The sequence below is a fragment of the Haliotis rubra genome, unplaced genomic scaffold (assembly GCF_003918875.1).
Source record: "Haliotis rubra isolate DU_JTF1 unplaced genomic scaffold, ASM391887v1 Scf313, whole genome shotgun sequence".
Classification (NCBI taxonomy): Eukaryota; Metazoa; Mollusca; class Gastropoda; order Lepetellida; family Haliotidae; genus Haliotis; species Haliotis rubra.
In genome coordinates, this window is record NW_025766984.1 from 844,582 (window position 1) to 870,146 (window position 25,565).

The window sequence follows — 25,565 nt, forward strand, 5'->3', positions numbered from 1 at the left end:
TCTATGTACTTGTATATTGCAACACTACGCTCCTTATAATCCTTGCAAACACGCCGTGCAGCGTGCTCTGTCGTACAGCGTGCTCTGCCGTGCAGCGTGCTCTGTCGTACAGCGTGCTCTGTCGTACAGCGTGCTCTGACAAACGGAAATCGTGGAAATCTCAAAACGAGGCTCTGCCGCTAGTCTGGTGCGGACTTGATATTATATCAATCACACTGTGCGTTACTGAATAAGCGCAAAAACACATATCAGTTGTAACCAGTGAGCCAGATGACTTGTGAATCATTTTACGACCTCATCAAACAGGGTCAGCCTGTGACGTCTTAGTTAAGGTCATGCTGCCTACACCTCGCCATAAAATATAGAAATACGATGACATTAAAGTTCAAAATTAAAATTAACCTGTAAATACCATTCTCTTATGAGACATGGAATTGAAATTCAGTGTAACCATAGTTGTTTGTGGTGTCTATTTTCACTTTCACACGAGAAAATTTGGATCAGCTGAAAAGTAGGTCATTGTCTGAATAGGTTAATGAGAGTCATGTTTCGGTTTGGTGCATGTAATGGAGTTGATGATTCAAGGATCAGGTTGGAGGACACTCTCATGTTTCGTGTCACGTGTTTTATTCAAGTTTTTGGTGTTTCTACATTACACGAACACGTAACTAGCTTTTTTTCAGAATCGCGTAGATCCCATGCTCATGATATCGATCACGGGATCGTACTCGATTACGTACAGATCACCGTCATATAGTTGGAATTCTGCGTCGTTAAGCAACAAACAAACAAACTCCCCAACTAAACAAGTTCTGTGATGTTACTTCCTGTTCAATCTGTGCTTGGAGACTTGAGAATGATCTGGTTTCTTTGTATGTTGTTTAACGCCGCATTCAGCAATAACCCGTGAAGATCCGGGCTAGAACTGATCTTCAGTAACCCATGCTTGTGGCAAGAGGCGACGAACGGGATCGGGTGATCAGGCTCGCTGACTTGGTTGACACATGTCATCGTATCCCATTTGCGTAGATCTACGCAACTGGGATACGATGACGTCAACCGAATCACAGGCTGATTTGTGAAAAATGTGCGTACAGCAGATTGCTAGTTTCCTGCATAGCTTATGAGAACATACATACACTCAGTAATGTATATCTGCTCATGAAACTTCCCCTAGCAGAACAGAAAATAATAACATCAATGGGAACTTATCATGTCTAGGGATGATTATCTCTGATTTCACATTTATTGACCAAGTTTTATATTACCTGTTCGTTTACATAAACTATCTGAAGGGATACTGTATAGGTTTTTTACCGATAGCTTCATCCTTTAAATCTTGTAAGCATTTATCAACAACAAAATGTATGCATGGTTTCCATGTGAAGGGATATAGATTTGTGTTGGAATATATACATTACCCGAATAGATACATCACCTGTGTTGGAATAGATACATTACCCGTGTAGGAATAGATACATTATCTGTGTAGGAATAGATACATTATCTGTATAGGAATATAGCCTTTGTTCAATGCGAAGAATAATGACGTCAATATTTAACAAATTTGGTTTTATTACAAAGTACAAAATGGAGACTCCTTAACTCAAATATGGTATACGGGCAACAATGAGATTGACATCGACATATATATATATTAGACAGCCAAATGGTTCTTTTCTTAATACAGTTCAAGGGGTCGAGTTTGAGTCAGCGAATATATTCTCTTTGCTAGGTCAGCAGTTAACCTAAAACAGGTTGATCACAAAGAACTCGAGGGAATATGCTGAGTCTTTATCAATCTAGTTACCTGAAAATTCATAGACAAATGGACAGAATTCTTCAACGATCTTATCCCACAAAATTAAGCATGATAGTTGTATTCTTGTGATGGCAGCAATGCCATCTGTGTGATACTAGCAATACCTTCACTGGTACCTCAGGACAGCAGTTACTATGGTAACCAAGAAAATACCGTACGTGACTCTGACTGAGGTTGCAGAGCTAAATATCGGTATGGAATCCGGGCACATGTGCTCCCAACCTATCATGTGACCTCTGTTCTGTTCCGTCAACCAATCAGTGAGTGGCTGAAAGTACTCCATGAGGGGTCTGGCATCCATCTTGTTTTGTCCAGTAAGTATTTGCATAGCTTCCGGCCACGGTCGCGATTGACCGAGCTCCAAAACACGACTGCAAGTAAAGGTGATAGTTTTGATAAAAATTCCCCAAGTTATTCCTCTACCGCAAGCGTATAACACTGAACACTTATAATTCAGCACCTCCATGGGGACGCGGGATATAAAGTGTTCCCACTGAGGCTGCTGGGGACCCGTTGGGTTAGACATGATCCCAGACAGCCTATCCTCATCGTAAGAGGACTTTATCGACTTAATTGATCGGGTTGGCGGTTGAGGGCCTGTCAAATTAGTCAACAGCGTTGTAACTTATGCAGGGCTTAAGAGGAGACTTAATGGGTCATGTGATTAGGAACCAGTGGTAAAATCACCTGATTCATGTCATGTGTATGACAGAGTGATCTCATGACATGAATCAGTTGATTTTACGAACGAGTACTGCACGAACAAGGCACGCAACTCTGCATGGCGTCCTGTGGCGGTCTCGCGCTCTCACTCATGAAACATTGAACATTATGTAAACGTCAGGGTGTACGGCCTACAGCACGATATGAGTGATGTTTCAGAAAAGGTTATACCTGAGGAGAGCGCCAGCTTCCCTCGACTGGTAGATGTCACATCTATGTAGCGGCCCTGTTTGATTGGCTGCCTGGCACAGCGCCTTGTGGAACTGGAACTGGATGACGAAACTCACAAAGTACCTGGAACGACATGTGTGTGATGTATGTATGTTGCCTTCGGGCGTGGTGTACCTTTCCTATAGCATAGACAATGTCTATATGCATTTTGTTTCAGTACAGTTTCATGATCAGCGTCACGTTCCTATTGTATGGTTGTTATAGGATTACTTCACAAATTGTAAAATGTGTATAAGCATGGTGTACTACACAGAAATGCTGATGGGCTAGTATGCACCTGGATCGTGGAGCTATTCAATGAACATTCAGGATCATATCAATTGTATGTATATGCATATGTGTATATCAGTATGTCCCAACTGAAAAATGGTTTATATGATAACGGTGGTTATTTTGTACACTAATGTCATTCTTATGTAGTTCCTTGAATCCCAGGTCGAAACCTGGAAAAAGACAACACCGGTCACAGACAGAAATGGGTTTTTTGTTTAACGCCGCACTCAGCAATATTCAAGCTTTATGGCTGCAGTCGGTAAACATTCGAGTGACAGCCTGATGTCGTCAATTTGATGATGATGATGATGATGATGATGATGATAATGATGATAAGAAGGAATCCGAGGTTGCATCAACATGTGTCAGATGGTATATCATGATTATAACTACCTGATATATGGTACATTAGCAGGAATGTGGTATTTTGCACCTGGGTCAAAGTCATCTTCGGATCTTTGTACCGGCGGAGAAATACCCTGGTATCGGCATCTGGAAGGTGAATCACGCTGTCTCTGTACAACATGCATAGGAGCAACACTGGACGTACACTCATGAGCAGGTCTTGTACAACATAGACTGGGAGAAACAGGGCCACGACAGTGTAGACCACATGGTCACATCGTTAACAGGAACTGACTTTGAGAACGTTGCTGTCATTATCGCTATTTAAATATTTTCTGAAATAGTGGCCTCAGTGTGTATAATAGTGACGAAATTTCTACAGTGTTTCTAAATCCGTTAGAATATAGAGTTTACCATGCACATCACTACTTGGTGTTTTAGAAGCTATGTGGCGTCTCTCACCTGCACCTCACCTCATGACTTACCTGAGGGACCACCACTTGGTGTTGTACATGCTCTGTGACGTCTCTCACCTTCACCTCACCTCGTGACTTACCTCAGGGACCACCACTTGGTGTTGTCGAAGCTAAGTGACGTCTCTCACCTGCACCTCACCTCGTGACTTACCTGAGGGGCCACCACTTGGTGTTGTACAAGCTCTGTGGCGTCTCTCACCTGCACCTCACCTCGTGACTTACCTGAGGGACCACCACTTGGTGTTGTCGAAGCTAAGTGGCGTCTCTCACCTGCACCTCACCTCGTGACTTACCTGAGGGACCACCACTTGGTGTTGTACAAGCTCTGTGGCGTCTCTCACCTGCACCTCACCTCGTGACTTACCTGAGGGACCACCACTTGGTGTTGTACAAGCTCTGTGGCGTCTCTCACCTGCACCTCACCTCGTGACTTACCTGAGGGACCACCACTTGGTGTTGTACATGCTCTGTGGCGTCTCTGCACCTGCACCTGAGGGACCACCTCGTGACGTTCTCCTGAGGGACTTACCTGAGGGACCACCACTTGGTGTTGTACAAGCTCTGTGGCGTCTCTCACCCTGCACCTCACCTCGTGACTTACCTGAGGGACAACCACTTGGTGTTGTACAAGCTCTGTGGCGTCTCTCACCTGCACCTCACCTCGTGACTTACCTGAGGGACCACCACTTGGTGTTGTACAAGCTCTGTGGTGTCTCTCACCTGCACCTCACCTCGTGACTTACCTGAGGGACCACCACTTGGTGTTGTACAAGCTCTGTGGCGTCTCTCACCTGCACCTCACCTCGTGACTTACCTGAGGGACCACCACTTGGTGTTGTACAAGCTCTGTGACGTCTCTCACCTGCACCTCACCTCGTGACTTACCTGAGGGACCACCACTTGGTGTTGTACAAGCTCTGTGGCGTCTCTCACTTGCACCTCACCTCGTGACTTACCTGAGGGACCACCACTTGGTGTTGTACAAGCTCTGTGGCGTCTCTCACCTGCACCTCACCTCGTGACTTACCTGAGGGACAACCACTTGGTGTTGGTGTTGTGTTGTCGTCGAAGCTAAGTGACACCTGCAGCTCTGTGGCGTCTCTCACCTCCACCTCACCTCGTGACTTACCTGAGGGACAACCACTTGGTGTTGTACAAGCTAAGTGGCGTCTCTCACCTGCACCTCACCTCGTGACTTACCTGAGGGACCACCACTTGGTGTTGTACAAGCTCTGTGGCGTCTCTCACCTGCACCTCACCTCGTGACTTACCTGAGGGACCACCACTTGGTGTTGTACAAGCTCTGTGGCGTCTCTCACCTCCACATCACCTCATGACTTACCTGAGGGACAACCACTTGGTGTTGTCGAAGCTAAGTGACGTCTCTCACCTGCACCTCACCTCGTGACTTACCTGAGGGACCACCACTTGGTGTTGTACAAGCTCTGTGGCGTCTCTCACCTCCACATCACCTCATGACTTGCTGAGGGACCACCACTTGGTGTTGTATAAGCTTTGTGGCGTCTCTCACCTGCACCTTACCTCGTGACTTACCTGAGGGACAACCACTTGGTGTTGTACAAGCTTTGTGGCGTCTCTCACCTGCACCTCACCTCATGACTTACCTGAGGGACCACCATCTGGTGTTGTAGAAGCTCTGTGACGCGTCTCAACTGCACCTCACAGCATGGCTTATCTGAGGGGCCACCATCTATTATTGTAGAAGCTCTATGACGTCTCTCACCTGCACCTCACCTCGTGACTTACCTGAGGGGCCACCACTTGGTGTTGTCGAAGCTAAGTGACGTCTCTCACCTGCACCTCACCTCGTGGCTTACCTGAGGGACAACCACTTGGTGTTGTCGAAGCTAAGCGACGTCTCTCACCTGCACTTCTCCTCGTGACTTACCTGAGGGACCACCACTTGGTGTTGTACAAGTTCTGTGGCGTCTCTCACCTGCACCTCACACCTCATGACTTACCTGAGGGACCACCACTTGGTGTTGTAGAAGCTCTGTGACGCGTCTCTCACCTGCACCTCACCTCATGACTTACCTGAGGGACAACCACCATCTATTATTGTACCTGAGCTCTGTGGCGTCTCTCACCTGCACCTCACCTCGTGACTTACCTGAGGGGCCACCACTTGGTGTTGTCGAAGCTAAGTGACGTCTCTCACCTGCACCTCACCTCGTGGCTTACCTGAGGGACAACCACTTGGTGTTGTCGAAGCTAAGCGACGTCTCTCACCTGCACTTCTCCTCGTGACTTACCTGAGGGACCACCACTTGGTGTTGTACAAGTTCTGTGGCGTCTCTCACCTGCACCTCACCTCGTGACTTACCTGAGGGACCACCACTTGGTGTTGTACATGCTCTGTGGCGTCTCACCACTGAAGACACTCCAACGCCATTGATCCATGAGGTAGCCAAACGGCAGAAAGGCGATCTTGTCTAGAGCCATGCTTAACATGTAGTTGATGTCGCTCTCTGCAAAGGTGGGTGGAAAAATCGATTATGGAATCAACAGAGGCCACTCATTACCGACACAGCGAAGATCTTGCTACTGATGAACCAGGCAAACTGCTCTCGAAAGTTGTTTACTGTTGTAGTGCTGGTCATGCTTAACATTTAGCTGATGTCGCTCTCTGCATCACCGACAGGAGACTGGCTATCCTATCTACTGGCAAACTGGTCTAGAATGACATTTTAGTACTGTCGTGTTTGTACATCTTTAAACTCTGCTTAGGTTGAGAAATACCCCCTCATAATATCTAGATATGTCATTTCAGAATGTGTCCTCCTAACGTAATACACCTGTCCACATACGTGAATTGTATTTTTAATCGCTTTCACACAGACACTGTTTATATAAGATGCAAGTTACACATCGACCTTGGTGAGTGCATGTGATGTCATGGTGACACGTGACACCAGACAGAATGAAGTGTTTGTATTGTTGATATATTATGGATGCATTGTTGACACACCTGCATATGTAGAGAAGAAATTCGCAGCCTTTCAAATACGCAAGTATCTATTATGAGTAGAATGCATGACTAATTTACATCAAAATACAAAAGGGATGACCTATTTTGCTCAGTTAGAACATGTCTGAAAACAACAACACATTTGTCCCGAGTCTGCCATTGTTGTGATTGTGAACCGTCAATGCCCGTGGACCTCTAAAAACAACCGACAGCGACCAAATCAAAACTATGCAGACTTGACAGTTGTTCATGGTACTGTCCTGACCATTACACATAGACATGAGTGTATGCCATCTGTAGTTTCATGTGATATCATATGTGCTGCTTGTGGCGTCGGGGTGAAAATGGTTACCTTTTTGGCAAATTATGTAAAAGGCGGGTGCTAACGGTAGGGCAGGACATGTTTAGTCATGTCGTAAACAATGGTGTCATCACAGGCTTTCAATGGTCGTATACTTTTCAAACTATTTCGCCCTTCACACGGAATGGAATCTTTTTTCTGGGGATAGTCAATACTGGGGCTTCTTTTGCACTGACATTTTATATTAACTTTATGCGAAGCAACAGCCTGATATCGCTAGATAATGGTCAGATAGTCCATTCCCTTCCTTTGATTTACCAACCTGTACACATGATACACGGGAACTGTGATCTGTTCCCCACAAAGAGGTAATATGTCACCTTTGCGTTTGTTGAGGATTATTACACCACCCCCACTGACCTTGGCAGCTGCTACCAAGTCAAAACATTGACACAGACAGACACAGACAGGTTTATTCGGTAATTTAGGCCCGAGGCCCATAATACATACATTTGGCAAAAGTAAATACATACTGAGTAGAGCTAAGTAAAGTTTAGTATTGATTTGTTTTACAGATAATCATTCCTTCTAAGGCGAACTTGTGAAAGATATTTACTCAATGATTTTAAAATATGCACCTTGTCTGATGACAACAATCGGATGAAGGTTTCAAAACATTGATTACACAACAGTCTCGTTTCCTTTTGACTGGGTTCCGTCCTATTGCGCAACTGAGTACAATAACCAGTCCAGAATTTTGAGACCAAGTCATTTAACTGGATACATAAATATTAATCAGTATTATATTGCAACACTACGCTCCTTATAATCCTTGCAGACATGTCGTGCAGCGTGCTCTGTCGTACAGCGAGCACTGACAAACTGAAACCTGGAAATCGTGGAAATCTCAAAAGGAGGCTCTGCCGCTAGAAAAGTTTGTGCGTTACAGAACTACACTAAATAAGCGCAAAACACACATAACAGGTGTAACCAGTGTGCCAGATGCATTGTGAATTATTTTACGACCTCAGCAAACTGGGACAGTCTGTGACGTCTTAGTTAAGGTCATGCTGCCTAAATCTCGCCATAAAATATAGAAATACGATGTTATTAAAGTTTAAAATTACAATGTACCTGTAAATACCATTTTCTTATGAAACAAGGAATTGCAATTCAGTGTAACCATAGCTTGTGATGTCTATTTTCACTTTCACACGATAAAATTCGGATCGGCTGAAAAGTAGGTCATTGTCTGAATAGGTTAATGAGACTCATGATTCGGTTTGAGGATGTGTGGAATCAGCTGTGTTTGATACATTGTACAAGTACCACAACGAATGCCCTTCCAGATACATCAAATTGTCAAAAATATGGGTCTAGGACAAATGCCACCCGGACAAAAACCACCCGGACAAATGCCACCCGGACAAAAGCCACCCGGACAAAAGCCACCTAAGACAAATGCAACCTAGGACAAATGCCACCCAAATAAAAATAAAAACCACCAACACAATATCATGTTTCCCAGTTGTATATGTATGATAATTCATTTTTATTTACACACTTTCATTATTTTCGCAGACGACACATCATTCTATTTAATAATCGACGATCCCCTTACGAGTGCGTTTACTCTTAACTCAGATTTCGAAAGAATATCTAAATGGGCGGAAACCTGGCAAGTAAAATTTAATCCAAACAGAACTGAAACTATCCAATTTTCAAGCAAAACCAAACATTCTACGAAACCTCCCCTCTCGATGAACGGTACCCGTATAAATGAAGTGCATATTCATAAACATTTAGGCATTACTTTACAGGAAAACCTCCTTTGGCATTCCCACATTAATGAAATGATAAGAACAATTAGCCCTATGATTAATTGCCTTTGTAGTTTTAAATACAGACTATCACGCAAAACTCTCGAAACAATGTATAAATCCGTAATCTTACCCGAGGCTGATCATCGTTTTCACTATCACTAGCGTCTGGCTCGAACAAATAAGGCCTAGCAACACCAAGCGATTTTCACAGAATCGTCTATGAAAACAAGTGTAAGCAGCTAGGCAAAGCAGGTGACAAAATTAAATGACAGTAGATTGTGAGAACATATAGCTATATAATTTTACAACAAAATCAACATTAAGGTCAATAAGGGTGGTAATTGTCCTCTCTGTAACGGTAAAATAACTGGGTGGCTTTTGTCCTAGGTGGCATTTGTCCTAGGTGGTATTTGTCCAGGTGGCTTTTGTCCGGTGGCATTTGTCCGGGTGGCTTTTGTCCTGCTCCCCAAAAATATACAGATTTGATTGCCAAATTCATCTGAGTGTCTTGTGCATAAGTGTACAAATACTTGTCCATACAAATTGAGTAGTGGGGTAGCCTAGTGGCTAAAGCGTTCGCTCGTCACGCCGAATACCCGGGTTCGATACCCCACAATGTGTGAGGCCCACTTCTGGTGTCACCCGCCGTGATGTTGCTGGAAGATTGCGTTTGTTGAAAGCGGCGTAAAACTAAACTCACTTACTCACTCACCCGTACAAATGGTACCAGAGAGAAAAAAGTATATAAACATGTTGCTTGAATATGTTCCCTGTACCTCCTGTGTGTGGAGGAAACCTGCTGATGACAGTCACAAAGCTTCTAAAGCTTCTTGTATGTCTGGTTTCTGTTCATATTGTGTTGCTGAATCTGGAAAACTGCGGCGGAAATCAACATGCACTCGCTTTATCACTTACTGCACAGTACCTACCTGCGTCATCCTCTACGTTTGTCAACAGCCCGATCTGCTGCAGGTGTTTGGGGTAGCTGCAGACAGAGCTAGGACGTCTCCTACAGCCTCGTGGAACCCTGCAACAATGTCTCAACATGGGAGGTTCTGCCGCTAACCTTAATAGAATATTTTATCTTAAACTACGTCAACAAACTTTTCCACATTTTTCAAAGAAACAAAATAAAGATCTGATGATGCATGTTCAGCCACCGATGTCTCTGCGTCTAAAGTTCTTTATACCTACACATGTCTGTGTACATCTTGCTCTGAGGGAAACGTTCATCCAGCTTTTGGATTTCACCTTATTTGGGGCCAGAGTTCGTCCCTTTGTCTTGTGAGGATCCGCTAATCATGGGTTCGAATTTCAGTTTCACCTCGAATATATACCATGAATGTATTTGTGGGTTTCACTTAAGTAGTAAACAGCTAAAACATACATCATCTTGGTAATTTCAACCACAGTTTTGAAACGAACAACCATCATCAGTTCTGGATGCGTTCCACAAAGGACTAAGTGGATGGCAACTACTGTACTTTGACACAGACTTACGACGTAGCACTACTATCGGTTTGGGGAACGGCACCAAGATTCCTTGATTTAAAAAGTACATCATTGAAGGAGTACTAACCTCCACAGTCTTGGTCTAGAAGTGTACTTGGTGTAATTAGACAGTGTTTCTGTTTAATTAGCACGAACTGTTATATTGATAAAACTAGCAGGTTTGTGTTAGTGGACGAAGTGGTGTATGGATGACTTAAATATAACCTGCCGGGGTTGTAAGTTGGTCCGAACCTGCCAAACCCAACCTACCGGGATTAGCTCCAGACCTGAAGGCTACGGGCTGGTGCATGTACTGTTGGTAGTACTGGATGTGCCCCATCTCGTGGTGGACGGTGATCAGGTCCTCCATGGTAATGTCTGTACACTGTTTTATTCTGGAACAAATGGTAGGAACCATTCCTGGCATTCAGTCTTGTTACATATCTAGTAACTCCCACTTTCGAAAGAGGCCTTACACTAAGTCTTTCATACTTAATTTGTCTTCCCAGTAACCGCTTATTACCATCTTAACTGTTAGTTGCTGCAATCAACTAGCCAAATCTTTTAAAGAATTCATACACGTATGTTCCTAATAAATTTTTCACTTTAATGTCTGTAATTTATTTGTGATAGGTATAGTTAACCTGTGTATATTTGATTGTAGTGTTATGTATCTGTAAAAAAAGTATAACCTTGGCTTACGTTCATGACTTGACCTGACCTGACCTGACCTGACAATGTCATCTGAATCCATACTACCTAGTTGATGGCCTCAGTACACAAGTGTGCCCTGATTGCCGCCAGGGGGAAGATCTACCCACCGGAAATCACTGCCGTTGGTAAAGTCCCAAGCAGACGCGTGGCAGACGACCGAACGGCCATCTTTGGGTTTCTCTATCATTGACTTCTCCCAGAATAGTTGTGTCATTGGCTCCATACCGAGAGACGTAAAGAACTCCTCTGCTGTTTCAAACATCCTGCGTGGAGTGTAACCCTTCAAACAGATTTAAATGAATAGTGTCTTGGACGAGTGCCGACAAGGTGTCGCTCCACACACTACTTCACGCCACGCCACGCCTCACACATTTCACACACTACACCTGACTTTACCACATCCATCGCCACGCGTTGTTCCACACCAGACCACACCACACCACACCACACCACACTGTCGCCACACCACGGTCGCCACAACACACAAGACACCACACCGTCACTACCCCTCACGCAGTACCTTACACACCCACCACACACATCACACGCCCCAGCACAATCTTTCCAACACGTATCCGAACCCTTTATCTCTATACATTGCAATTTTCACTTTACAGGACCCTTTGATACCAACCTGCGCCTTCATCTGAGGGGTGACGTCCACGCTCTGCTTGTCTTTGTAAGGTTGCAGAATACCGAGTAGATGGCCCCAAGTCTGCGCCCACATGTTGCCTGAAACAGTGATCGCTTGGATGAACCTGGGCATCTAATTTTTTACATAACTTAATAACCTCGAACAGATGAGTTTCAACAACAAGAGAATGAGAATTTTTCTCAGCCCTGCCCTTCAAACTCCCAGACAATAGATGGTGTTCAAACGCGATGAGCCAAAATATCTATTTAGTAAGAACCCGTGAAGATCTGGGTTCGAATTGCACTCTTCGGCAACCCATTCTTTATCGTAAAAGGCGACTAACGGGATCGGGTGATCAAGCTTGCTGACTTGGTTGACACATGTCATCTTATCCCAGTTGCGCAGATGACCCATGATGCTGGTCACTGGATTGTCTGGTTCAGATTTTTTACAGACCATGTAGCTGGAATAAGGCGGCGTTAACCAACCAACAAACAAACTTAGGAGGTGCATAGCCTGCGTTTTAAATAGATGTAAATCCTATTGTTTTGTGAAAATATGTCTGACAAATTTCTTTTAATGTGGCTTTGTGTTTTTTATTCACTTTTATCTTTGAGTGAACTTGGCACGTAACCATATGGCTGAAATCGTCCCAATGCGAAGTTAATTTGAACCCACTCACCAAGCAGGTGCGCTGGAATATGTCCCCCCTTGGGAAAGACGCTCTCCCCATAAACCTCCATCAGCTTCCTCCTGGTGTAGGCGTGCAGCTGTATGTACAGCGGCTCCAGCTGCAGGAACAGCTGCTCCAGGTCCTGCGTGAAGGTATCGGTCTCATACCACGATCTCCACCAGGCACCCGTGTCAGCATAGCCTGAATAAACATGAATACATACACTCTTCAAAACCAGAAACGCATAGGTGGTCTGGAGAATATTGGACTCATGTAGCAGCGGCAAAAACAATACAAATATACTAAATAAAAATCAAAACGTCGTCTCTGTGTGATTGTAAACAGCTTCAGCGCCAAAACGCGGCAATGTGAACTTTCCCCCTGATTTTAGAAGCGTTTGAAGTGATATTCGCCAAAAACCTCACCAACAACACATACAAAGCAAAATGCATTGCAAGTAAGCAGGAGCCCGACATTTTAACGTTCATCAGAGCACCGTATCTTGCCTTTGGGATCGTTTCCTGCAGACCAATTCCGCCCAAGATCGCCTGAAGACGTGTTTACCGTCGATGAAATGAACGTTTTGCCTCTACTTGCATTCAACAGGTCGACAGATTCGGTGGAGAGGGTGTCATGGTGTGGGATGCGATATCCAACACACAAAGATCTGATTTAGTGGTGGTTCAGGGGAATTTGACAGCAAATCGGTTCTGCATTGCAAGTTACGAGCTTCCGATTATGGACCGTCAGAGGGAGTTGTCCCAGGCTGACAACGCTACTTCACAAACAGCACGCTTCACACTACCTTGCCAATTGTAACGTCAATGTCATCCCGATTACCAGATCTAAACCCGATAGAACACCTATGGGATGAAATCGAACGACGTGTACGTCAACGTCAAAACACACCTCAGACACTTCGCATTGTCGGAAGAGTTGGGAAGAATTCCGCAAGAGCTACTTTGTCGACTTATCCAGTCTGTGCCGAGCAGTAATTGCCGCAAAAGGAGGCCATACAAAGTACTGACTTGAAGCAGTCTTGTGGATTCAGGTAAACAGAAACACAACGCTATGCTGCTGTGTTGGCTAACTCTTAGTCTATAGACGTGTGAATTTTCACCTTTATACCATTGAAATTACTTCCTTTTGAAAAGTGTATCTTTTAGCCTTTACCTTAAATCATATGTGAAATGATTCTGGTGCTGTAACATGTTGCTGTCATGTCAGTGCTGTCAATGTGCTATATACCTACTGCAATCAACTACGGACAGTTAAGGACCGGAAAGGATACGCCACAAATGCTAACAATTGATACTACAGAAATCCTGCTTTCAACGCGTTCAACGCTTTACTATATCTCACTCACTATATTCCAAGAGGTTCTTTTCAAAAAATTCATGTGAACTACTACATACGATAGTATAATTTGTTACAAAATCATATTATGGATTTCACGGAATCATATGTATTCAAGTTTATTCGAAGTCCTTTTATTGTACACCTATACGTGTCGGCTAATGTAGATCTCACCATTTGCCCTGATGGCCTCGTTGCTAAGGGAAACGAATTCGGCGTACAGGTCCTTCATCTTCTTCCCTGTCTGATCTCGCCATCCTTTCCAAACCTTGGTTAACTCCCCGTAGTTGCGGGATGACGACAGAAGACGCGTTAGGCCTGTGAACAAAGAGCGTAAACATTTCCCGATTTTGACTCCCACCAAACGTACCCACTTTTGTTCTTTTACCTGAACAATTGACTTACCTGTGCATGTGGTTTTGACGGGTGCACCAGGTAGGCATGATACGCTCATCTCTTAAAGAACACCTGTTATCCTCACTGCCTGATAGTGAGGCACAAAAAGATTCGAAAAATAATACCCATATTGACTATGCTCAGAAAACAATTCTATTTGGTGTAAAGGGGAAAACACCTAGAAAAAATACCAGCTGACCATTGGAAATCAGCGATGACACTTGGTGTTCGTGGAAGCCTGCCCTGCCCTGCCCTGCCCTGCCCTGCCCTGCCCTGCCCTGCCCTGCCCTGCCCTGCCCTGCACCCTGCCCTGCCCTGCCTGCCCTGCCCTGCCCTGCCCTGCCCTGCCCTGCCCTGCCGGTAGCATTCGCCCCTGACATAATACAGTCAGAATGGTACAATGGAAATGATTCTGTCACTTTCATTTTCTGAGGTAATACTGTATTCGACGTAGTGAGCAGTAATTATGACAAAAACAAGACCATCCTTAAGTCGCCCGCGGATTGTCTTGATTCCAGAAGTGCGTTGACTTCTTTTGATCCATTTGCACAAGAAATATGTTTGATGATGAGATTTAACTATCGATCATCTCATATCGCTATCGACATCACTGGAATATCTAGAACAACATACCCGGTTCAAGGTCCAAACACTCGTCATCCTTGACGCACACCTTGCCCGTGCTGTAGATCTCCTCCATCTCCGTCAGCACATCCTTCAGCTGAAAACACCATGGAAACAAATGTATGAAAGTGCCAATAACTTCACCTTCAGAAATTACTCTCACTAACTGCCATAGATTACAGTTTCTTAGTTTCCAGAACGTTTTCTTTGGTACTTTAACCCATAAGTTAGCAGTTGTGAATGTCCAAACTGATCAGTAATGTGTTGCCAAACCCAGGAAGAGGTGTTTAAGTTCCCTTTCTTTCAATGGAGAGCAGTATATTGTGTGATCAAGGCATGATAAAAGTGCATCAACTTTTGTAATGGTGTAAGATACAATCGCTTGAAAAGCTATTTTAGGTGTTTGATGTCTTTGATTAGAATACATTACCATCCGCAGTCTTACCACACCCATCACACCACACCACACCACATCACAACACACTACACCACATCACAACACACAACACCACATCACAACACACTACACCGACTAAAAATATGATTATTCTTACCCGTTTCAGCTTCGTCTCGTCAGGCATAGCAGCAGTACCTATATCCGCCACTATTGCAAATCGTCTCCGCATAGTTTCATCCTGAAAGTTCTTCCAGGCGAACAACGAAGCGTTCCTTCCCGACTCCTTTGTGAACTCTGCCACCTTCAGATCGGCAGCCACCTGCACACATGGGAAATTTAACATACATCCAGATATTACACTGTAGTGCATGGCGCATGCGGCGCTATATAGCATGACGTCATTCGGTGTGAGGCTTTGGGAATGCACTCCAAATCAAAAATATAATTTCCCAGTAGTGATATCGCATATTATGCAAGACACTCTGGGTCAGGGAACCCACATAGGTTAAGCATGGTGCTGTGTAAACAAGAAACCTGGTGCCGTGTAAATTATCTGTCGAATTAACTTGAAACTACAATCTATACATATATATGTAAAATGCAATGAACGTTTTTTCTTTACAGGAATAGGGCGTTTACAATATCACTTATCACAGAGATAACTTTACTAATAGATCAAAACACATGCATGTAGTGTATCCGCTCTGTCATAAAGCTGGATTAATGCTAAAAACAGTGTCAGCCATACTCAGTCGCTCGATGCAAATTGTTAATGTCTTCAAAAGCCAAATCAGGTAACCATCTACCTTTCAACCCATGTGTGACGTCATTCATGGATTTCTAGAAGTAATTTCTAGAAGTAATTGGCCTCAACATCGTTACATGGCTGACATTAGTGAGGACTTCTTGTGACACATACATTAACGCATCATGCTGGCACGGGTAGAAAGCATTATGGAGTAGTGCGTGAGTTTTGTTAAGCAATATCCAGCTATATGGCGGTATTATGGAGTAAATCATGTAAACAACAACACAGTCTTTTGGAAGTGCTAATTGTGTGATATGTTGAAATCAAAAGTCTGTAACATACATAAAAATGCTTAGGTAGGTTTGATCTTTTCCACAAAGGTTCATCTTTTGCACATAGGTGTTATCTTGATAACATTGACAACGAAAAGAACGCTCATCTAATAAGTATTAACCTATTAACTTTTGTTCGTTCCGTTGGCTTTTACTGTGTCGTTTTTTTATACCTTACAATTCTATCTTACATTATGTGCAGTCAGTTGGTTTGTTCAAACCACAATTTTCAAGTCTTTGTTTTGTATTTAGGTTGACTACGAAGAACACGGTATTCACTAAACATTCAATTGCAAAACATCCTCGTTGAAGCCATCGTTTCGTATCATTAACCCGGTATCCTGTGTCAAAATTCGCGTGAGTCCGTGCGCGTTCCCAACATAGTGGACGGTTATATGTCTCTGAATTGTGGTGTATGTATGTAAATGTGTGTGGCTGTATGAACATTGCCATGGCAGCGAACGTATAACATTTGTCAAAAACCGTGACCAAAGATGGGTGTAAATAGGGATTATTACACAAGCAAGTGTGTCATATGACTTATACGAAACCAGTCAAATGTATCATCCGTGCGCGTTCCTAGCGTAGAGGACGGTTATATGTCTCTGAATTGTGTTGTATGTATGTATATGTGTGTCGCTACATGATCATCGCCTTGGCTGCGGACGTATAAACATTTGTCAGCAGACGTGACCAAACATGGCTGTATACCTTCTATTGCCCTTTGGTGTACGTCATGACAAATAAGAACGGTCGTTTCTTAGTCATACAGCATACCTCACGACTGTGTGTGTACACTCACAATGGCAACTGGCGTTTACGAAACGAGTGAACATCTCTTTTTAACTCAGTGACAATAATGGAAAAAAAAATAATGTAAAATATCAAAGTATTACGTCAGTTTGTAATACAAACCTGTTCAACGTGGTGAGTTGCTCAGTAGCAATGCAGTTTCTATAGATGTTATTAAAGCCTATGCAAACTGCACATGCATGGGGCTCTGTCTAGAATAGGTTCTATTCAAATTGTGCTCGTCGAAAGAAGCGACTAAAATTCGGCTTTAAGAATGCACAGACGCACACTCGCAAAATTTGCAAAAAGGAACACACACACACAAGCACGTGCACGCATACGCGCGCACACACACAGCCGTACCTAGCTTGATTTTTTAAATATCGGGTTATATCTGGCTTGTACAGTAGGTTTACTAGCCTTTATATCAGCTGGCCTGATCCCCACACTACATCCTAAAACCACTTTATTCATAGAACAAAGTGTCATGTAAATACGAAACTATCCACTTACAAACGGGGTGACATGAATACCGCCATGTCCACATCCAAACGATATCCGATACCTTCGAGTTCGGGTACACTGAGTGTAATGTAAACATAAATATGTCCTGGAACACAGTTCCGTGTAATGAAGGGTATATACAAAGTGCCATGTAAATACGAAACTATCCACTTACAAACGGGCTGACATAAATACCGCCATGTCCACATCCAAACGATATCCGATACCTTCGAGTTCGGGTACACTGAGTGTAATGTAAACATAAATATGTCCTGTAACACAGTTCCGTGTAATGAAGGGTATATCCCCGTGGAATGCCTGGAAACACTACACATCTTCCACTTCATCCGATGTCACGCAACACAAGCAGGACGGTGTTGATAAACATGAATATTCAGTAGCACTAGATCGATCGTTTCTAAATGTATCTATATAAGGTTTTAATTTATTGACGTCAACTTCTCAATCTTGAATACCTCATTTACTGACGTCATCTTCTTTATCATGAATACCTCATTTATTGATGTCAACTTCCTCATCATGAACACCTATTTTACTGTGTCGTTTTATACCTTACAATTCTATCTTACATTATGTGCAGTCAGTTGGTTTGTTCAAACCACAATTTTCAAGTCTTTGTTTTGTATTTAGGTTGACTACGAAGAACACGGTATTCACTAAACATTCAATTGCAAAACATCCTCGTTGAAGCCATCGTTTCGTATCATTAACCCGGTATCCTGTGTCCAAATTCGCGTGAGTCTACGAGCCATCCGTGCGCGTTCCCAACATAGTGGACGGTTATATGTCTCTGAATTGTGGTGTATGTATGTAAATGTGGGTGGCTGTATGAACATTGCCATGGCAGCGAACGTATAACATTTGTCAAAAAACGTGACCAAAGATGGGTGTAAATAGGGATTATTACACAAGCAAGTGTGTCATATGACTTATACGAAACCAGTCAAATGTATCATCCGTGCGCGTTCCTAGCGTAGAGGACGGTTATATTCTCTGAATGGTGGTGTATGTATGTATATGTGTGTCGCTACATGAACATCGCCTTGGCTGCGGACGTATAAACATTTGTCAGGAGACGTGATCAAACATGGCTGTATACTTTCTATTGCCCTTTGGTTTACGTCATGAAAAATCAGAACGGTCGTTTCTTAGTCATACAGCATACCTCACGACTCGTTTACGAAACGAGTGAACATCTCTTTTTAACTCAGTGACAATAATGGAAAGAAAAAACATGTAAAATATCTAACTATTATGTCAGTTTGTAATACAAACCTGTTCAACGTGGTGAGTTGTTCAGTAGCAATGCAGTTTCTATAGATGTTATTAAAGCCTATGCAAACTGCACACGCATAGGCTCTGTCTAGAATAGGTTCTATTCAAATTGTGCGCGTCGAAAGAAGCGACTAAAATTCGGCATTAAGAATGCACAGACGCACACTCGCAAAATTTGCAAAAAGGAACACACACACACACAAACACACAAGCACGTGCACGCATACGCGCGCACTCACACAACCGTACCTAACTTGATTTTTTTAATATCGGGTTATATCTGGCTTGTACAGTAGGTTTACTAGCCTTTATATCAGCTGGCCAGATCCCCACACTACATCCTAAAACCACTTTATTCACAGAACAAAGTGTCATGTAAATACGAAACTATCCACTTACAAACGGGGTGACATGAATACAGCCATGTCACATCCAAACGATATCCGATACCTTCGAGTTCGGGTACACTGAGTGTAATGTAAACAAAAATATGTCCTGGAACACAGTTCCGTGTAATGAAGGGTATATACGAAGTGTCATGTAAATACGAAACTATCCACTTACCAACGGGGTGACATGAATACCGCCATGTCCACATCCAAACGATATCCGATACCTTCGAGTTCGGGTACACTGAGTGTAATGTAAACATAAATATGTCCTGTAACACAATTCCGTGTAATGAAGGGTATATCCCCGTGGAAAGCCTGGAAACACTACACATCTTCCACTTCATCCGATGTCACGCAACACAAGCAGGACGGTGTTGATAAACATGAATATTCAGTAGCACTAGATCGATCGTTTCTACATGTATCTATATAAGGTTATAATTTATTGATGTTAACTTCTTTATCATGAATACCTCATTTATTGACGTCAACTTCTTTATCATGAATACCTCATTTATTTATGTCAACTTCTTTATCATCAATACCTCATTTATTTATGTCAACTTCTTTATCATCAATACCTCATTTATTGATGTCAACTTCTTTATCATGAATACCTCATTTATTTATGTCAACTTCTTTATCATCAATATCTCATTTATTTATGTCAACTTCTTTATCATCAATACCTCATTTATTGATGTCAACTTCTTTATCATGAATACCTCATTTATTGATGTCAACTTCTTTATCATCAATACCTCATTTATTGACGTCATCTTCTTTATCATGAATACCTCATTTATTGATGTCAACTTCTTTATCATCAATATCTCATTTATTGATGTCAACTTCTTTATCATCAATACCTCATTTATTGATGTCAACTTCTTTATCATGAATACCTCATTTACTGACGTCATCTTCTTTATCATGAATACCTCATTTATTGATGTCAACTTCTTTATCATCAATATCTCATTTATTTATGTCAACTTCTTTATCATGAATACCTCATTTATTTATGTCAACTTCTTATCATGAATATCATTTATTTATGTCTCATTTATTTTTATGAAGTCAACTTCTTTATCATGAATTCTTTATCCTCATTTATTGATGTCAACTTCTTTATCATGAATACCTCATTTATTTATGTCAACTTTTTATCTGAATACCTCATTTATTTATGTCAACTTCTTTATCATGAATACCTCATTTATTGATGTCAACTTCTTTATCATGAATACCTCATTTATTTATGTCAACTTCTTTATCATCAATATCTCATTTATTTATGTCAACTTCTTTATCATCAATACCTCATTTATTTATGTCAACTTCTTTATCATGAATACCTCATTTATTGATGTCAACTTCTTTATCATGAATACCTCATTTATTGACGTCAACTTCTTTATCATGAATACCTCATTTATTGACGTCAACTTCTTTATTATGAATACCTCATTTATTGATGTCAACTTCTTTATTATGAATACCTCATTTATTGATGTCAACTTCTTTATTATGAATACCTCATTTATTGACGTCAACTTCTTTATCATGAATACCTCATTTATTGATGCCAACTTCTTTATTATGAATACCTCATTTATTGATGTCAACTTCTTTATTTTGAAAACCTCATTTATTGATGTCAACTTCTTTATTATGAATATCTCATTTATTGATGTCAACCTCTTTATCAACAAAACCTCATTTATTGATGTCAACTTCTATTAATCATTTGTGATACCTTATTTATTTATTTCAACATCTTTGTTATGAATATCTCATTTATTGATGTCAACTTCTTTATTATGAATATCTCATTTATCTATGTCAACTTCTTTGTTATCAATACCTCATTTATTTATGTCAACTATGAATACCTCATCTATTGACGTCAACTTCTTTATCATGAAAACCTCATTTATTGATGTCAACTTCGTTTATTCTGAATACCCCATAATATAGAAGTTGTCATACAAAAATTCTCATCTTTTATGTGTATTACTTCTGAATGCAGTTCAAAGACTAATATGCATGCAGGTAAATAACCCAAAATAGACGAAATGCTGAAAATACAAGAGTAGGACACTGCGACTGTCGAGGTGATTACATTCGCTATATGGACAGTGCCAGTAAGTGACATACACTGAATGTGTGTGATTCTTTGCCTCGCTGCAGCAAGATCAAGGAGGAAATATCGCTGACTCTCGTCGAAAGTATAAATCACGTGAAAGCCATTTCCTATGTATGTCTTTTATCCTGATTAAACGTTGTTGTCTTTTCAAAACAAATCTTTGTGATTTAAGCTGAGTCCAATGTAAAAATTACTATACATACTCACTTAAACCAAATATACAAAAATTAAGAATATGTGTAGGTTATTGAAGTATATACTGATTAATCTTTGCTCTGTGAATAATTCCTTGAATTCTCTTTCAAAACATAATGGTGCAGGTTGGAGTTCGATTCCACTCATAGCCATAATGTGTGAAGGTCATTTCTTGTGTTCTTGGTTGTGATTTAGGTAGATTGCTACATCAAACAGCAGTCGTTAATTCATTCGCTCTCCTTATGAAATTCAAATGTATGAATTTCTTTATTCTTCAAACCGGGACCTAACATTTCCCGATAACGTGCTTACATGACAATATGTTAGGAAATGGAAATTTAGAAATATAAACACAGTTCACAGAAAAAGTCATACTGTCATAATGTCTTAATAATTTTTAACTAAGATAAGTTTTAAATGCATGTGTTTTGAGTTAATGTGTGATCACAAGATATATTCATACTTTACCATTGCGTTTCTGTTCTCGTCAGTGATGTTCGTGTAGTAACCCCATGATTTGACCGTGGACCAGTAATACATGTGTGCACTCGCAGCATCCTGTTCGTCCAAGAACTGCCTTGCCTGGTCCAGGTCAGTGATCAGTTGACCATTGACCAGCAACACCGAGATGGCGCTAAACAGCGCGAGACAGAGCTGTGGGCTCATGTTCCCAAGTGTGAAGCTGCAGGTAAACTGGGCGGGTATAGATAGAGGCAGGTAGGTGCGTATACACTGGCGTCACCTGTAGGTAAACAGACTTCAAGCAACACGGGTCACCAGGACCAAGCATGAACTACTTTCTCTCATTTTATGCATGTATAACTGTAAGGCTCAACAAAGCCGATCCACAAAGCTTTCGTTACAACCTGTCGTAACTCTATAGTTCATCATGGGCTTACTATGAACGTTTTGTGGAATAGGGCCAAGACCCATAGTACAAAATACATGGCAAAGTAGGAGGGGTGTACAGGTTTAACAATGATGTTTTTTCAGGATGGCATGGTGTGTAAATATAGATAGATTTCATATATTTTGGATGTTCGTTGTATTTTTGTTCAATATCTTTTTTTTCAAAATTTACAGCATACAAGCCAGACGTAAAATGTATATTCGGCAGAATTTTTGGGGCACGGTCTACATAATCTGTGCCTGCCAACTTCAACCATTGTCCAGTGCAAGCTGTATGTTAATCGTGCTAAAGATGTCCTGCACGTCCCTATATTTCATTAATATCAAAGAAATAATATTCTGGGCATATTTGCATTTTAAAATATCTACAATATAAGTGCTTATCAGAAAAGGTCGGCCTTATTGACGGCAGCATGATTCCCTACAAAACAATGGTTGTACCAAATATAGCCATACCTACATTGATGCAGTAGACATTTAACGTTGTATGCCCAGTCGTGAGCCTTTCTCATACAATAGCATCATAATAATTATTTTGGGGTAATCAACTTCCTGGCATTTTCAGTAATTTTACCCAGTATTTTAAGATTATTATATAGTGGTATATATACAAAGGTATACGAACACATTCACCGTGTGTAACATAACGTTAGACGTTCTATGCTAACACCAAGTAACCTTGTAAAATACAACACATTTTAGAAATCTAAATAACATAGCTTTACACCTTTTCATATCACAATTCGAGCTGATATATAACAGTTTGTAAACCTATTTCAGTGCATGAAACATAAATATACTATCTGCAAATAGCAACATAACTGAAATATTTAGGATGGAATTATAATTATATTATTGTACGTCTAATTATACTTTAACCGCACCCTCTGCCTGTTGTCACTGTACCACCATTTTGTATATTATACATGTATCTATATTGTACATGTATCCATATTGTACATATTTCTATATTAGACATGTATCTATATTGTACATGTATCTAGATTATACATGTATCTATATTATACATGTATCTATATTGTACATGTATCTATATTGTACATGTATCTATATTGTACATGTATCTATATTGTACATGTATCTATATTGTACATGTATCTATATTGTACATGTATCTATATTGTACATGTATCTATATTATACTGTATCTATATGAAATATTGTACATTATCTATAATATCCAATTGCTACATGTTGGTTCCTCCTGCTGAATATCTCTACTTGTCATTCTGACCTGTATGCTGAAATACTTACTTAATACCAACGCTATATGTTGATTCCTCCTGCTGAATCCTCTGTTATTATTCTGCTGTCAAATGTTACAACCAAATGTACGTGTGGACATAACTAAACAACTGACGTGAAATACTAGATATATGTATGTATAGTAGTATACAGCCCCCCTAGAAACGTGCACCAGCAATCCCCGAGATGAAACATGTAGGATAATAGGACGCTGAACCCCTGACCCCTGCCCTCCCTGACTGCTAGCATGGCACGTCCCGAATCCCCTACCTTCCTCCTCTGATTCGGACTCTGTATACCTTGAATACACAATGACATTTAGTAAGTGTTACGTATGTTATATTTGATATTAAACTTTCTCGGTAAAGCCGAGGTGGCTGAGCGGGTTAGGCGGCTGACTTTGTGTGCTGGAGATTAGCTGCCTGACTCTGAGTGTATGGGTTCGAATCCCGGATGGGATTCAACTCAACAAACGTACAAGAATCTGTACTTTACTGAGAAACTCCAAATATAACATATGTTACTGTATACCTTATTTTACATTAGGGCTGTAATGATGCATCGAACTATCAATGGATTGCAATTGTTGAGTCTTCGATAGCAATTAATCGATGGTAGAAACGAAAAACTATCGACGCATCGATAGTATCTGTGACTATCGATAGTTTAGTATTTGACTTCCATTGATAACTGCGCAGTGCAAAATACATGAAGATTCGTTCACTTTGACTTAGAGTGCAGACCTTCAGCTTCAGTTATGGTTTAACTGTTTACATGATCTGGTTTTAAGTTTCTTGTCTGTTATAAAAGAAACTGAAACTACTTCAATTTGTTTTTCTGTCATATAAACTATACATTCACTAAGGTAATGACTTCAAATGAGACAAATCAAGAAGAGAAAACACTATTGCAATATTATTGCAATCATTGGTCGCAATAGACCATCGTTATCGCAATAGTACGTTGCAATAGACTATCTCTATCGCAATAGTTGTTTTCCCCTCATTAGTCACCCATATTGTACATATTGTTGATTTAAATATAATATCCCTTCACTGGTGAATAATAAGGCAGTGACAAAGACAACCGCACTGACATCCAAGCGTCTAGATTATCAGCGACTCTCAAACAGAGCGTTCACATTTCTCAAGAATTATTAGACGTGATATTGGGCGTGACACAGTGACCCCCCTCTTCTTGCTGCAGCTTAGGTATGTGTACCCAGAACAAACACCAGAGGTGGCGACCTCGCTCCATCCAGCACGCTCGAAATGTTTTACAATCACTATTCTGGTCACAGACGTAAAGTGAGTCGTTTATAGGAGACATTAAATACCATGTGAAGATATATAACACACTAGAGATCATCGTTAACGTCTCACAAACACGCCCGATACTAAAGAAACAACTTGTATGTTGGTATTTGCTTTAATCTGTTTTGTGCCAAAATACCCGTGAAGATCCGGGTTAGAATTGATCTTCAGTAACCCATGCTTGTCGTAAGAAGCGACTAACGGGATCGAGTAGCCAACTTGGCTGACTTGGTTGACACGTGTCATCGTATCCCAATTGCGTTGATCGATGCTCATGTTGTTGATCATTGGATTGTGCAAGCAGCATGCAGCCGGACTATGTGCCGACCCAGCAACTATACACAGATCACACGCACCGCCACAAGCATTGACATTGTTTGTGCGCATTTAGTACCAGAGTA

General features: G+C 41.4%; 1 protein-coding gene across 1 annotated transcript in view; it reads right to left on the reverse strand.

The window, feature by feature from the left end:
• Positions 1-1,806: 1,806 nt before the first annotated feature.
• Positions 1,807-25,565, reverse strand: part of LOC124283354 (angiotensin-converting enzyme-like) — a 74,134-nt gene continuing 50,375 nt past the window's right edge. Inside the window, 14 exon segments of the mRNA XM_046719394.1 lie at positions 1,807-2,193; positions 2,717-2,839; positions 3,443-3,541; positions 6,215-6,359; positions 9,913-9,972; positions 9,975-10,010; positions 10,745-10,869; positions 11,296-11,468; positions 11,823-11,920; positions 12,505-12,696; positions 14,026-14,169; positions 14,881-14,968; positions 15,426-15,587; positions 22,145-22,408. Of these exon segments, the coding sequence (XP_046575350.1) occupies positions 1,929-2,193; positions 2,717-2,839; positions 3,443-3,541; positions 6,215-6,359; positions 9,913-9,972; positions 9,975-10,010; positions 10,745-10,869; positions 11,296-11,468; positions 11,823-11,920; positions 12,505-12,696; positions 14,026-14,169; positions 14,881-14,968; positions 15,426-15,587; positions 22,145-22,408 (1,974 nt within the window). The 3' untranslated portion in view covers positions 1,807-1,928.